This window comes from Mobula hypostoma, chromosome 5, assembly GCF_963921235.1.
Source record: "Mobula hypostoma chromosome 5, sMobHyp1.1, whole genome shotgun sequence".
In the NCBI taxonomy this organism is placed as follows: Eukaryota; Metazoa; Chordata; class Chondrichthyes; order Myliobatiformes; family Myliobatidae; genus Mobula; species Mobula hypostoma.
The window spans coordinates 75418698-75433865 of record NC_086101.1 but is presented as its reverse complement, the minus strand read 5'-3'; the positions used below and the strand labels follow the sequence as shown (position 1 = coordinate 75433865).

At 39.4% G+C, this 15168-nt stretch overlaps 1 protein-coding gene across 6 annotated transcripts in view; it reads right to left on the bottom strand.

Moving 5' to 3' along the window:
- Positions 1-15168, bottom strand: part of neb (nebulin) — a 365351-nt gene that overhangs the window by 73383 nt on the left and 276800 nt on the right. For all 6 annotated transcript variants that reach the window (XM_063048565.1, XM_063048566.1, XM_063048567.1 and 3 more), the window contains exons 124-129: positions 13256-13366; positions 10176-10277; positions 9979-10083; positions 5959-6057; positions 3795-3908; positions 1185-1289 (exon numbers count right to left, since the gene is read on the bottom strand). In XM_063048565.1, the coding sequence (XP_062904635.1) occupies positions 1185-1289; positions 3795-3908; positions 5959-6057; positions 9979-10083; positions 10176-10277; positions 13256-13366 (636 nt within the window). The remainder of the gene's footprint in view (positions 1-1184; positions 1290-3794; positions 3909-5958; positions 6058-9978; positions 10084-10175; positions 10278-13255; positions 13367-15168) is intronic.

Sequence of the window (15168 nt, the reverse complement as noted above, 5' to 3'; positions counted from 1 at the left end):
ATGTAGGCAGTTATCAATGGTTATTCCAGGGATTAATCACTACTGTAGCCATTTATTCAGTACCTCAATTCTGTTCTGTAGAGACGTGTTGCGGTTCATCGCCATTACTATCAAGCATTTAGCTGCACAGTTGTTAAATTTTAACAAAAATTTTGGTCATGTTTTGGTCTCTCTTTGTATGTCTCAAGAACTGATAACCATTCATATCAATTCTTGTTGAATTATTTCAATATTGACAATGTTAATATTGTAATAATTTCATAGGAACTAACAGGAATGGTTATCTATACAACCATTGATTAATAATATTACTATTATTTTTGATTAATATTGTTAATAATATTACAAGATTTTTATGCTAACAGTGCTTTATAAAAGCAATATTTTTGTTAAATTACTCCAAAAACAAACTTATTTTGAAAATTGTTGGCTATTCAGAACCAGCATCAGGTTAATACCACCAGTTTATGTTGTGAAATTTGTCTGTTCCAATATTGTATAACAATTTGTTTCCCATTCAAATACAATCCAATGAGTTAATCCACTCCCAGCTCTCTCCCTGGGGAAGATGAGGGGAGTGGAAGCCCTACAAACCTAAACATTTTCTGATTCATGCGAAACTTTGGCTTTCTAATTCATCATGGGAAACTTTGGCTTGTTAATGGTTGGCCCACCTTCAAGGGAAACTTTGGTTTGTTAATGGTTGGCCCACCAAATGACATCATGTCACTTTGTCTGTCACTGCTGTGCATTCCATTCCTAAAACACAGATGTTTAAAACCCACATCTGAAAATGTTAATGTTCACGTCTGAAGAAAAAGATTTCATTCATTTCCTGAACAACTGCAAGAATAGTGGAATTGTATTTTTAAGAAAAAATTATAGTTTGTTAGAATTTTTAAAAATGTGAAAGTTATGGATTTTTCAAGGGTGGAAATTAGTAATTCAAAAAGAAAGGTAAGTTTAAAAAGATGTGAGGTTTTATCAACTATATATTATTATTTATGACTGATAAGAGAAAAACAATAGCAAGGGATGGTAAGTAGGTCACTACCAGGGGTGTCCAGCTGAAAAATCTAGTCAGTTTTAGACAGGAGGCAAAGTGTTAAGATTTTGAACGCATATTAGACTAAGCCAGGAATGAGTTATGATGTAAACATGGATTTGTTAGCTCAAGTGCTTACTTGACTTGACAACTTGCTAGTGGAGAGGTTATGCTGCATCTGTAAAGATTCAGACATATCTGTCACAGGCTTGTGCATCTTCTTCAGATCCTCCTTGTACTTAATCTAAAGGAGAAGGGGAGAATGAAACATTAACTACATGACTCAAAGATTGATAATGATTCATATCAGTTCTTGTAGAATCATTTCAATATTGTAAATACTTCACAGAAACTGATAAGAATAGTATCAATATAATGCATCACAATACTATGTTAACAATACTATCATTGAAGGATTTTAGCTGCAAGATATACTCTTAACTTGCCAAGTTTGAGCCACTGCACTACAAAGATCCACCGGCTTTATCATCAGTGTTTATCTTCAAGACATTCAATCTAAAAATACTTCTTTTCCCCCAATATTCAATAGCCAAGTGTTTTGATAACCTTGTTAATTTGAGTCAGCACTTAGTGGATGAGTGAGAGAAAGCACTAGTTTCTCCTTCCTTTGTTGCATCTGGACAACGAAGTTTGTGACAAGCAAACTTATAGAAAAGAGACAATTATACAATTGATTCATGCAACTGGGTGGAAGTTATTTACTTGCAGTCTAACCCTTCTAGTTTCTTGAGATGTGATTCTATATGTTCAGACCAGGGTTGCCTCTGCTGATATTCTTCAGTGCTGGCTGGAATTTGTAGGGGCAATAGATAGGAACATACATCTGTGGATGAGATTATGACCATGGGTACTGATTTACGGTCAGCCAAAGTCTCAAAGCTCCAGGGACCTGTGTTTGATCTTTAGATGCTGTGGGTTTCTTCCCATGAATGAAGAACTACAGCAGGTCGATATAGATAGGTATCAACTGCATCACAGGGAAGCCGATGAGCATGTAAGAGAGATGAAGCTATGAGGGGTGATTGATAAGTTTGTGGCCTAAGGTAGAAGGAGTCAATTTTAGAAAACCTAGCACATTTATTTTTCAATATCGCCCCCTCCTACATTTACACACATAGTCCAGCGGTTGTGGAGCATACGGATCTTGGATCTCCAGAAAGTGTCCACAGCAGGGGTGATTGATAAGTTCATGGCCTAAGGTAGAAGGAGATGAGTTATACAGCTCTCGTTACATGCACATGCAGTTCAGCTCTGAGTGATTATGCAGAAGGTTTGAAGTTAATAACTCACCTCCTTCCACTTTAGGCCACGAACTTATCAATCACCCCTGATGAGTTATTAACCTCAAACTTTCTGCACAATCACTCAAAGAGTTGAACTGTATCTGCATGTAACGAGAGCTGTGTAACTCATCTCCTTGTATCTTAGGCCACGAACTTATCAATCACCCCTGCTGTGGACACTTTCTGAAGGTCCAAGATCTGTATGTTCCACGACCGCTGGACTCTGTGTGTAAATGTAGGAGGGGACTATGTTGAAAAATAAATGTGCTAGGTTTTCTAAAATCGACTCTTTCTATCTTAGGCCACAAACTTATCAATCACCCCTCATATACTGATTAGAGGAGGAAAACGATACTGATAGGATTGCCCTGCTGGGAGATGACATGGATCTCATGAATGAGATATCCTCTTGTGTTTTATCCCAAGTATTTTGCTATTATACTCCCTAATTTCCACTTAGGACAGACCACAATGAGTAGGAAAAGGTTAGATCCATGTATGTTCACTTTTCTTGAAGTGACTTCATTTACTTTGTAACTCAAATGAATTGGCCCAGGTGAATTAGCCACCAGTTGGTAGTGACCCTTATTGTCTCTTTTTTGCCCTTGGGCCATGAGAGTCAAAAATCACCTCAACAACTGAGAGACTATAAAGTCTTGAAAATGAGGGCACATCACAGTGAAGATTGGTCAGAATCCTCCAAAAGGACCAACCAAGCAGCATCCTTTGAGGCTCCTGATACTTCCCAAGTACATTCCCAGGTCAACCTCTATGACATTCCAGCTCTCAAGTTCAAGGCCACCGAAGGAATGAGCGAGTGGTAACTTTTGGCTTTGGGAATTTCTAACTAAAACTGGAATAAGTGGATAGTTTATAACTTCTTCCTCGGGAAGACATTGTTAAGATTGGCACAAACAAAACAATCAGATGGCACTGTGACAGGGCAGGAACACTTGCTGTCATACAATTCCAGTATTCCTCATTCAATTCCATCCTCTGTACATGCTCCCACAGTGAACTCATGGGTTATGTCTGTGTGTCCTGGTTTCTTCCCACATCCCAATGGTGGACTGATGGGTTAATAAGGGGGGGGGGGGCTAATGGGCACGAGAGGGAATAGGATTTAGAAAAATACATCCAGGAATGGGATTGATGAGATTGCTCTGAGAACTGCCATAGACTTAATAGGATGAGTGACCTCCTTCCACATCAAAACAAAATATGAATATCAGTTGCTTTCAGACCATCCTCCTCTATGTCCTGTTTTTCATTAAATGGGAATCTGTATAAATCCACAGCATGAATTGTGTATTTTTAACCATAGGAGGTCAACGATTGTTAGTTTTTTTTTACTGACTAGAGTAACACTTTTTTTGTCTCCTGAACCTTCAACCCATTTAGAAAACATAGTGTGACTCTGGAAGGGGAAATTTCTCAATACTCACTTCACTGGCAAAAATGGTTGCATCTTTCATTGACTTGTATCCGGAGCTCTCCTTCAAATCGAACTGCGGTCTCTTTCCCTTAACCTCCTTATCAAACTTTTCTTTGTATTTAATCTACATATGAATTAAAAATTCATGTTAGTATCTGCGCCGCTCCCACAATGGAAATGTCAATCTGTTGAATTCAATACGATCAAAAGAACAGTAAGCGGAGTGGTTATTGAACATTTTCAAACAAATAAAGGTGTGGAAAGGAGTTTATTTATTACTAATCAAATTACAAAGATAAGGCCATTCAGGGATATCAGTACTGGCAACAAAATGGACAAACAGCTGCAAAAAGAGGTCACAAAGGAAGGAATAAGTAAGAATGTGGGCAAAAAAATTGCTATTCATTCAAAAATCATCATTGAAAAAGGAAAACCCAGTCTTGCCAGATGTTTTCAGACACTTGCAAGAAACTTGTGGATGTTCAATGCTCGAATATGAACGACTAATGACCAGGCCATGTAACAGTGGTGTTGCAGAAACATCCTTCCACTCAACCATCAGTAAGACCAAGGAATTGATTGTGGACTTCAGGAAGGGGAAAGTCAAGGGAAATGCACTCGAATCCTCATCGAGGCATTAAAAGTGGAAAGGGTGAGCAGTTTCAAGTTCCTGGGTGTCAACGTCTCTGAGGATCTGTCCTGGGCCCAACATATTGATACAATTTCAAAGAAGGCACGACAGCGGCTATATTTCATTTGGGGTTTGAGGAGAATTGGTATGTCTCCAAAGACACTTGCAAATTTCTACAGATGCACTGTGAAGAGCATTCTAACTGCTGGCATCACTGTCTGGTGTGGGTTGGGTGGGGTGGGGGGGCTACTGCACAGGATTGGAAAAAAATGCATAAAGTTGTAAACTCTGCCAGCTCCATCTTAGGCACTGCCCTCCCCAGCATTGGGACACCTTCAGAAGATGCTGTCTCAAAAAGGCGGCATCCGTCATTAAGGCCCCATCACCCAGGACATGCCTCTTCTTATGGGTATCAGCAAGGACGAGGTACACGAACTTGAAGACACACACTCAATGTCTCTGCAACATCTTTTTCACCTTTGCAATCAGTTATCTGAATGGACAATGAATCCTTGAAAGCTATCTCAGTATTTTTTTCTCTCTTTTTACATTACCTATTTATTTCTTTTATTTAAGTAAATTTATTGTAACTTATAGTTTTATTATTATGTATTGCAATGTGCCGCTGCCGCTAAACGTCAAATTTCACAACGTATGCCAGTGATATTAAACCTGATTCTGAATCAAATTTTCATAACGTGCTAGGACTGATATTATGAATAGACACAAAATTTTTCAATGTTCCACTTCTGGCCGTGGGGCACAAAATGCAGACAGTAAAATCCTTCAGAAATCCTCAATTCCTACAAAAGTGGGAGTAAACACTTCAAGAGAAGGGAGAAAACATTCACTCAAAACAGCTCAATATGAAAAAAAAGGTATCCTTCCTTCTGTATATCCTAAAATAGAATGCAATTGGTCAGAAAATGGAAAAAAGTCAAAGATTAAAGAAAAAAGGGAGATTTCAGAAATTCTCACCCAGCAGCTATGAATTCCACTGTACTGAACAAAAATCAGAATTTACAAAAATGTAAGTAATTCAAAAATAAGGAAAAGAACAATGAAGTATTAAAAGGGGAAAAGCTGGGAAGAGGCGAGAAATGTATTAGTGTCTCAGACAGTTAGCTGGAATTATCGAGGAGGCGCTGATTCGAGAATTCTTTTAAGAAACAGCAAAATATTTTTATCTGATAGGTCAAAACCTAGTGAAAAATTGATATATGTTCATAGAAAAAGACTCAACGAAGAAAAGAATGTTTGTCCTTTGTTGAATAGTGGGGCAAAATAGCTATCTAAATTGTGCTTGTGGAGTCATACAGGGTAAATTAAGCAGCAAAAAAATGACTGCACCCAAAAGGTTGGGTTCTTATCTCAAATATTTCCCTTTACTATTCAACTGATCTGGCTTCTTTGTGAACGTGAAAATATCCTTGGGTTGTACATCATGTTTTATAAGTACAAACTAATAAAGATTAACTCTCAGAGTACAATACAAACTGCAGGAAGACTGTACAGGGACTCTTGACACTGAAGTTTATCTTACATCGCTTGAGAGTATGTTTGCTTTCTTTGCAACCCTCATCGTAGGAGTGTCATATGAAGCAGCTCCGTGGCCTCTGAGTTTCTGTTTGGTATATTCCACCTATGAAGTGTATCAAGATGGGCATGATCAGAGTGATAGTCAATATTTATTAAGGGCTGCTCAGATATAACTGCAAGCTTGGCACAAAGAAAGTATTAAATTCACAGCAGTTAGTTATGGGTTTCACTCCTGGACTAATAACAGGTTGGAAGCAATATAGAAACTGGTTCTACTACAAGGGAAAAAACTCGTAATAAAAATACATTTAACAACACATCCTTAAGGGTGAGGTTATTCCTTTGTATGTTCCTTCCTGCTTGTTACACTCAGAACCAACCTTTGAAATGAAACTTTGGAAAGTGAAGAACAACCAATGCTGCTCGATGTCATTTTTTATACTCAATATAATACATTTTGGTTTTTCTCAAATGCTTTTGAGGTAGTTATTGTTTCCTCATAAATGCAGTGATTGGAACTTTTGTCTACCAGTTGTAGGAACTTTTTTTTTTGCAACATTGTGGTTAGTGGGGCATCATTAAATTAATAAGAAAATACCCTCACAAAAACACTCAGAGGCCACTTTAAATAGGTACCTTGTGTACCTAATAAAGTGGCCACTGAGTGTATGTTCATGGTCTTCTGAAGCTGTAGCCCATCCACTTCAAGGTTCAGCATGTTGTGTGTTCAGAGATGCTCTTCTGCACACCATATTGTAGTGTGTGGTTATTTGAGTTACTTTTGAGTTTCTGTCAGTTTGAGCCAGTCTGGCCATTCTCCTCTAACCTCTCTCATTAATAATGTGTTTCCACCCACAGAACTGCCACTCGTCAGATATTTTTTTGTTTTTTGCACCATTCTCTGTAAACTCTTAAGACCGTTGTGCATGAAAATCCCAGGAGATCAGCAGTTTCTGGGATACTCAAACCACCCCATCTGGCACCTACAATCATTCCACGGACAAAGTCACTTAAATCACATTTGCTCCCTATTTTGATGGTAGATCTGAACAACTGAACCTCTTGACCATGTCCGCATGCTTTATGCATTGTGTTGCTGCCACATGATTAGCTGAATAGATACTTGTATTAATGAGCAGGTGTACAGATGTACTTAATAAAGTGGCTACTGAGTGTATGAAACATGGCCTCTGAGAAATGGGTATAAAAGGAAGGAAGAAGTTACACGTTTATGTACTGGACATACTAGGATGAATAATTCCTTGCTCAGAATTTATATGTGTAACATGGGCATTTGTAGGGAGCACTTGTCAATAAACAATGCAGTATATACTATTTTAATCCAGTTCCTATGAGGTGCAAAGGAACCATCTAATTGCTAAATTGAGATGTTTGGGACAGACACAGTTTAACATGTAAAGTTTGTTTGACGTGAGTGTGGAGTGTGGAGCAAATAGGCAGGAAGTATACCCACTAAGTTCCCCTTCCCAAAAATGAGAGAAGTCAGAGGAGAATGGCTAGACTGGTTCAAGCTGACAGGAAGGCAACAGTAACTCAAATAACATGTGTTACAACAGTGGCGTGCAGAAGAGCATCTCTGAATGCACAGCACATCAAACCTTGAAATGGATGGACTACAGCAACAGAAGACCACATGACCACTCAGTGGCTATTTTAGTAGATACTGCAGATACCTAATGAAGTGGCCACTGTGTGTTTAACGACTTCTTTACACTAGCTTACACAAACCAATGGTTGTTAAGTGTCTGTCTGAATCTCTAAATTGATTTTGTTTTTTCTATCCCTTACTGCCCCAGTAAACGGAATAGTCAACACATGGAAAGGATTGTGTTGTTTCCTTCTGTGCCTTATGGTGCACTGGATGACATTTTTTGCTATTTCCATAGCAATTGACTTTTTGCCACTTCCGTAGCATTTCACTGTTTTTTAACGAGGCCAGGCTGCTGGCTTGATGCTCAAGCCAGCATGAATAGAAAGTGTGCAAAGACCATTCACCTCGAAGTCTGGTGTTGATGCCATTACATGCTGGCATACATGGCATGGATAGTCAGTCCAAACAATCATAGAGTCACTGAGTCATAGATCACTACGGCACAGAAACAGACCCTTCAGCCCATCTGGTCCATGCCAAGCTGGTATTCTGCCCAGTCCCATCAACCTGCACCCTGGACCATAGCCCTCCATACCCCTCCCATCCATGTACTCATCCAAATTTCCCTCAAATGTTGATATCAAACCCACATTCACTACTTCTGTGGGCAGCTCATTCTACACTCTGAGTGAAGTTGTTAACCCTCATCTTCCCCTTAAACATTTCACCTTTCACCCTTAACCCATGACATCTTGTTCTAGCCTCCCCCCAATCTCAATAGGGAAATCTTGCTTACATTTACCCAGTTTATACCCCTCATAATTTTTTATACCTCTATCATTATACCTCATTCTCCTACACTCCAGGGAATAAAGTTCTAACCTGTTCAACCTTTCCTAATAGCCCAAATCCTCAAGTTCTGACAACATCCCTGTCAATGGAAGCATAGTTATTCCCCACTCAAGGCTGCATTCATCTGTTCCCTGTTTAATTCTATCAGACTATCCCTCTCATTTTTAATCAATTAACCAATACTTGCTTTAAATTAGTATAATTAACTTATTGATTACACTGTTCACCTTAGCTAGTCATTACAGTAGCAAGTTTCATATTCTAACCTTTCTTTGGGTGATGATGTTGGGTGTTTGTGTCTGAATTCCTTATTTTCTATTAATGGCCCCTGTTGAGTTGAGTTTTGCTCTTCTGCATACACTCTCTGATTCTGTTGAAACCTTTTCTAAATGTAGAGGCCTCTATTAAATCACCTCTCAGCCTTCTCTGTTTCAGAGACCCCGGCAGCTAATCTAGTCTACCCTGCTTATCCCTGCCAAATAATTGGGCTCTGTGGTAAGGTAGCAGTTAGCGTGACGCTATTACAGCTTGGGGCGTCGGAGTTCAGAGTTCATTCCTGACGTCCTCAGTAAGCAGTCTCTGTATGTCCTCCCCGTGGAGGGCGTGGGCTTTCCCCGGGTGCTCCAGTTTCCACCCACAGTCCAAAGACGTACGGGGTAGGTTAACTGGTCATCGTAAATAGTCCTATCATTGGGTTAGGGTTAAGTTGGGGTTGACAGGGGTTGCTGAGGCAACGTGGCTTGAAGGGCTGGATGGGCCTACACCATGCTGTATGTCAATAAGTAAATAAATAAACAGGAGGACTAGTTTAGTATTACTGTGCTCCCAGTTACATCTATTATCTAAACAAAGTCCAGGCATTTACCCCAAAAAAAATATATATACAGATTGATAGCAAATGTCCTACACAAATAAATAATAAGCAAGGAAGAAGTGCAAATTACGGCGTAAGAGGTTATATGAGAAACCTATTACAGGTTTAATAGCTAACATGAAGTGAGGGTAGGGAGAATTCAAGTACAAATGAATCCTAGATCAGAAGTTCCCAACCTTGGTCCATGGACCCTTCTGTTAATGGTAGGAGTCCATGGCGTAATAAAGGTTGGGAACCCCTGCAACAGATTAACCTTCATGATTTATAATACAATTTGTATTATCTCAGTTTGACTGACTTAGTTTTGCTTCTTGAGGTTTGTCATAGAAACCAGTAATGGTAAAGTATCCAATAATGGAAACTCCCACAACAGTAGAATTATATTCTGTACCCTGTTATTGCTTTTCTCTTGTACGTCTTCAAAGTTCTCAGATTTTTGAAAACATATTTCTGGGTGGCTTGCAAAATAAGTTTTTCACTGTACCATGCTACATGAGACCTTACAAAACCAATATGTCTAAAGCAATTAAAGACAGCTTGAGCATGCTGAGGATTGATAAGATCTGATGAGATATAACTGAGTCTGTTGCATTTTGACTTTATCGATAATCTTAATCCTCACAGACTTGTCATGCTTGTCTGGTTAATAAAAATATCCCAGCTTTTTGTTTACATGTCTCTTTTACCTGGCTGGTAAGTTTGGAGACCTCTTTGGCAAGTTCAATATCTGGGCGTCCAAGGCTGATTATACCACGGCTTGCCTCCTCACGTGCTTTTGTTCTATATCCAATCTGTCAGAACATATAGAACTCCTGTAACTGACTGTACAAGTATCTGGGAAACATTTAATAGTGTTTTGTGCAAAACCATGAAACGTACTTACATCACTTATAAGCTTGGCAGCCTCAGTGGCTTTAATAATATCTGGTCGATCTGCCACAGAAGTGTATGCCAACTGGGATTTGGCCTCCTTCTTGTACTGAATCTGAAAGATGGAAATATTTTTCATCATCACCACAGTACCTCATGAGACTGCAGCTTGCTGAATCATTTCTACACAAATTGCTTGTCCTTTTGTTCAGGTTTGTTTGTTTTGTGTACTAAAGAGAAAAATAAACAACAGCTACTTGAGTTTGTGGTATCAGAATATAAGACAATGAAGATATAGGGACCTATTTAATGTTGGAAGGCATCAGTAGAGTGGATGTGGACAGAATGTTTCCTATGCTGGGGGAAACTAAGACCAGAGGACACAGCCTCAGAATACCTTTATTTTATTACTTATTGATATATAGCCATGCCGCTCAGCAACCCAGACTAATCATAGGACAGTTTACAATGACCAATTCATCCACCAACTGGTACGTCTTTGGACTGCAGGAGGAAACCGGAACACCCGAAGGAAACCCACGCAGTCATGAGGGTCATATTGAGGGACATCCATTTAGAATAGAGATGAAGGTGGAATTCCTTGAGCCAGAGGATGGTGAATCTGTGGAATTTGTTACCACAGACAGCTGTGGAGGCCAAATCATTGAGTATATTTAAAGCAGAGGTTGATAGGTAAGGCCATCAAAGGTTACAGGCAAAGGCAGGAGAATGGGGTCAAGAGGTATTATAAGACAGCTTTGTTCAAATGGTGAGATCAGACTTGATGGGCCAAATGGCCTAATTCTGCTCCTACGTCTTATGATCTTCCAGTTCTCTTGAACACTACCCTATTATTCCTTTTTATACACTATTTATTCTGGGGATTTATAGAAGTTTATGTCTTTGCACTGGACTGCTGCCACAGAATGACAAATTTCACGTCGTATGTCAGTGATAATAAAAGTGATTTTAAACCTTTATTTGATTTTGATAAAAGATGGGGATCATTTGCTCGTTATTATCATTTGAGTTAATTGATATAATTTTTCCACGATCTAATCGTAAATTTTTTTAGTATATTTTCTTTTCTTGCTGGCAGTTTGATGTTTATTTTTAGAAGCTTTTTGTATGACGCATGGCTCCGGGGTTGTACACCTAATGGGTTCTTTTCTTTTCTCACTTTTCTGCTTAGTAAGTTTTTTTTGTTATCACAAAATTTTTTTTCAAGCTTTAAGATAATGTTTTTTTTGAGGCATTGTAAGTGTTGTTACTTCGATGTACTCGTTATTTTTCCTGTATATAACAATAAAAAGATTTGAAAAGAAAGAAAGAAAAGTGATTTTGATTCTTTAATACTTCAAAGCCAGGGAGAGAAAAGGAGGTGAAAAGAGGAGTAAAGGAGGAAGTAAGAGGAGTCCTGGTGAAGGCTCTCGGTCTGAAATGTCAGCTATTTATTCCTCTCCACAGATGCTGCCTGACCTGTTGAGCATTTTGTATATGTCACTAAGGAAGAGTAAATAGTACTAATAACTGGTAGATAACGGTACTAGGGCATCACAGTGGCCCAGCAGCTGGTGCACCTCTATTACAGCTCAGGCGTGCAAAGTTTGGAGTTCAATTCCGGTGCCATTCTGTAAGGAGTCTCTGTATGTGGAATGTGTGCTGTGATTAGGCTAGGGTTAACCAGGTCTGTTGGGGTTTGCTGGGACCACATGGCCCTACTGTGCGCTGTATAACAAAATAAATAACAAAGCAGACACTGGACCATTTTGAAAGGCACCAGATAAGGTGACTAAAGTTTTGATGGAACATATTAATTTTGACATCTGTGACCTTTCTTACAATGAAGTCAAATATTAGTTCAAAATCTGCCCAGTTTCTAATTATTGTTTGATTGAAAGCCTGTGCAATTAACCTAGATTACCAAAGTTCAAAAAGTTCAAATTAAATTTATTATCAAAATATATATATGTCACCATATAAAACCATGAGATTTCTTGTGGGCATCTACAGTAAATAGAAAGAAGTACAGTGGAATCCTTGGAAATCCGCACATGATAGAGACAGACAAACGACCAACGTGCAAAAGACAACAAACTGTGCAAATACAAAAAGAAAAAAGAATTATAATAAATAAGCAATAATTATCAATAACATGAGTTGTAGAGTCCTTGAAAGTGAGTTCATGAGTTGTGGAATCAGTTCAGTATTGGGGTGATTGAAGTATCCCCTCTGGCTCAAGAGGCTGATGGTTGAGGGGTAATAATTGTTCCTGAACCTGATGGTGAGGGACTTGAGGCTCCTGTACCTTTTCCCTGACGGCAACAGTGAGAAGAGGACATGGCCTGGGTGGCAGGGGTCCTTGATGACAGATGTTGCTTTTCTACAACACTGGTGAATTAACTTCTCACCTATTTGCGGCAAATTAAAGCTCAGCGGATGTTAACATCTGTCTTAATTCAACAGATGCCTTACTGAAATTATACTGGATCAATTGCTGCCTTAGACTGTGACAATAGTTAATTGACTGATTGTATCATGTAGGATGAATGCATAGGTATGAGATAGCTTCACCCTAAGAATGGTTCCGGGTCTTTACTCACTGGAATTTAGAAGAATGAAACCTACCACACATTGAAAGGCCTAGATAGAGTCGACTCAGAGAGAATGCTTCCAATAGTGGGAGAGTCAAGGACCAGAGGACACAGCCTCAGAATTAAAGGATGTCCTTTTAGAACCGAGATGAGGAAGAATTATTTTTAGCCAGAGGTGGTGAAACTGTTGAATTCATTGGGTGTAGTTAAAGTGGAGGTTAACAGGTTCTTGATTAGTAAGGGCATTAAAGGTTACAGAGAGAAGGCAGGAGAATGGACTTGAGAGGGATAATAAATCAGCCATGATGGAATGGTGGAGATACTCAATGATCTAATTCTATTCCTATCTCTTATGGTCTTGTGGTCCAAGAACATTTGTCCTTAGTTTATTAATATGGACCTCATATTCACAACTCATCTATAACTGGATTTCATTCCGCAAGAAGATGAAGACTACAGAACACTGAAAATGGGGAAGTAAACATATTTGAATGCTTACATTACTCTGAGTCTTGGCCACATTCATCGCGTGTCTCACTTCAGGAGGTTCCATCATTATGGAATAGGAGGACTTGCCTTTATCTCTCTCAAACTTCTCCTTGTACACTTTCTGTGGTCAAACAAAGAAATACAAACATTAAATGATGCCTTCTTGAATTCTTAACAATCTCTTGTTTATTCAAAACTCCAGGTGAAATGGAAGAACATTAAAGTTCAAGAATGTTAAAAAATGGCAGTTAGCTCACCTGTTACACTCACTGTTGAGTCTTTCCCGTGTTAAAATGATGATGTAACACACTGACACACAGCCAAGCTGCATCTTATCCATGATGTAGGAGAATTATACCCACATGCAGAACACTCAGTTTTATTTCAGCTGTGCCAAGTTGAAACACAGGACAATCCTGCAACCTAGTCAATCATTTCTAAGACATCCGGGCAAGTTGGAAATCAACCACCACATCCACCTCAAATTTCTTATTCCTGTCCAGGAATCCCATTGACCACAAAGCTGTCAACCACAGATAGTCTGGAATCTGTTCAGATTCCTGACTCGAGCGGAGAGGAATGGATTCAGTTGGATATTTTCAAATCGTCATAACATTTGACAAAATGTCACACGATCAGAACTGCCCAATGCACTGTAATCCACAATTTGGACAACAATGAAGAAGGCATATCTTGTGGGTGTCCTTTCAGCATCCTAAAAATATCAGTAACATGACAAACTGTGACAAGGAAGAGACCATCACCGGCCTCCTGATGGACTGCCCAGTTTGCATAGAAGGTGTGGAGTTACTATAGATACTTCACTACCTATTCTGCACCATCAAAAGCTCGATATCAAACAATTCTGAGCTCCAAGGGACACACGCTGATACTGACATAAAATTTTGCTGAAATTTTGGTGAGAGGCCCTGTGATCTGCTCAGAGCTTGCTGACCTTCCAGCAGGGTGAACTATCCACAACTCACTGGGTTGTGGTTTTGCTCATTTCACGGTTCAGGGGTACATGGTAGATCCAAGTGAGCTGCAACTGATGCAAAGGACATATGGAAGAAGGCTGCTGAACAATGCCACCCTCACCGAAACTCAGTTCATTCACTGTGTGAGAGAATATAACCCACATTGTATGTTACAATAAAGTTTCCTCAATATGTGGAGGACCTAAGTTATAAGGTGAGGTTGAATAGGTTTGGTCTTTATTCCCTGTAATGTAAAAGATTGAGAGGAGATTTGACAGAGGTATACAGAATTATGAGGGGTATAGATAGGGTAAATGCCAGCAAGGCTTTTTCCACTGAGGTTGGGTAGGACTACAACTAAAGATCGTGGGTTAAGGGTGAAAGGTGAGAAGTTTAAGGGAAATATGAGGGAAATCTTCTTCACTCAGAGGGTTGTGAGAGCGTGGAATGAGCTGTCTGTATAAATGGTGCATGCAAGCTTAATTCCAACATTCAAGGGAAGTTTGGATAGGTACATGGATGGTAGGGGTATGGAGGGCTATGGCCCCTATGCAGGTTAATGGGACTAGGCAGTTTAAATGGTTTGGCATGGACTAGATGGGCCAAAGGGCCTGTTTCCATGCTGTACTTTTCTATGACTGTTTTGATAGTAATGGACAGATTAAAAATTTATAAGATTATGAAAGGCATCAACCGACAGCTGGGTATCTTTTTCCCAGGGTCGAAATGTCGAATACCAGAGGGCACAGTCTCAGAATTGAGGGATGTCCATTTAGAATGGAAATGAGCAGGAACTTCTTTAGCCAGAGGGTGGTGAATCCGTGGAATTTGTTGCCAATGAGAGCTGTGGAGGCCAAGTCATTGGGTATATTTAAGGCAGAGACTGGCAGATTCTTGATTAGTCAGGGCATGAAGGGATATGGGGAGAAGGTAAGAAATTGGGGCT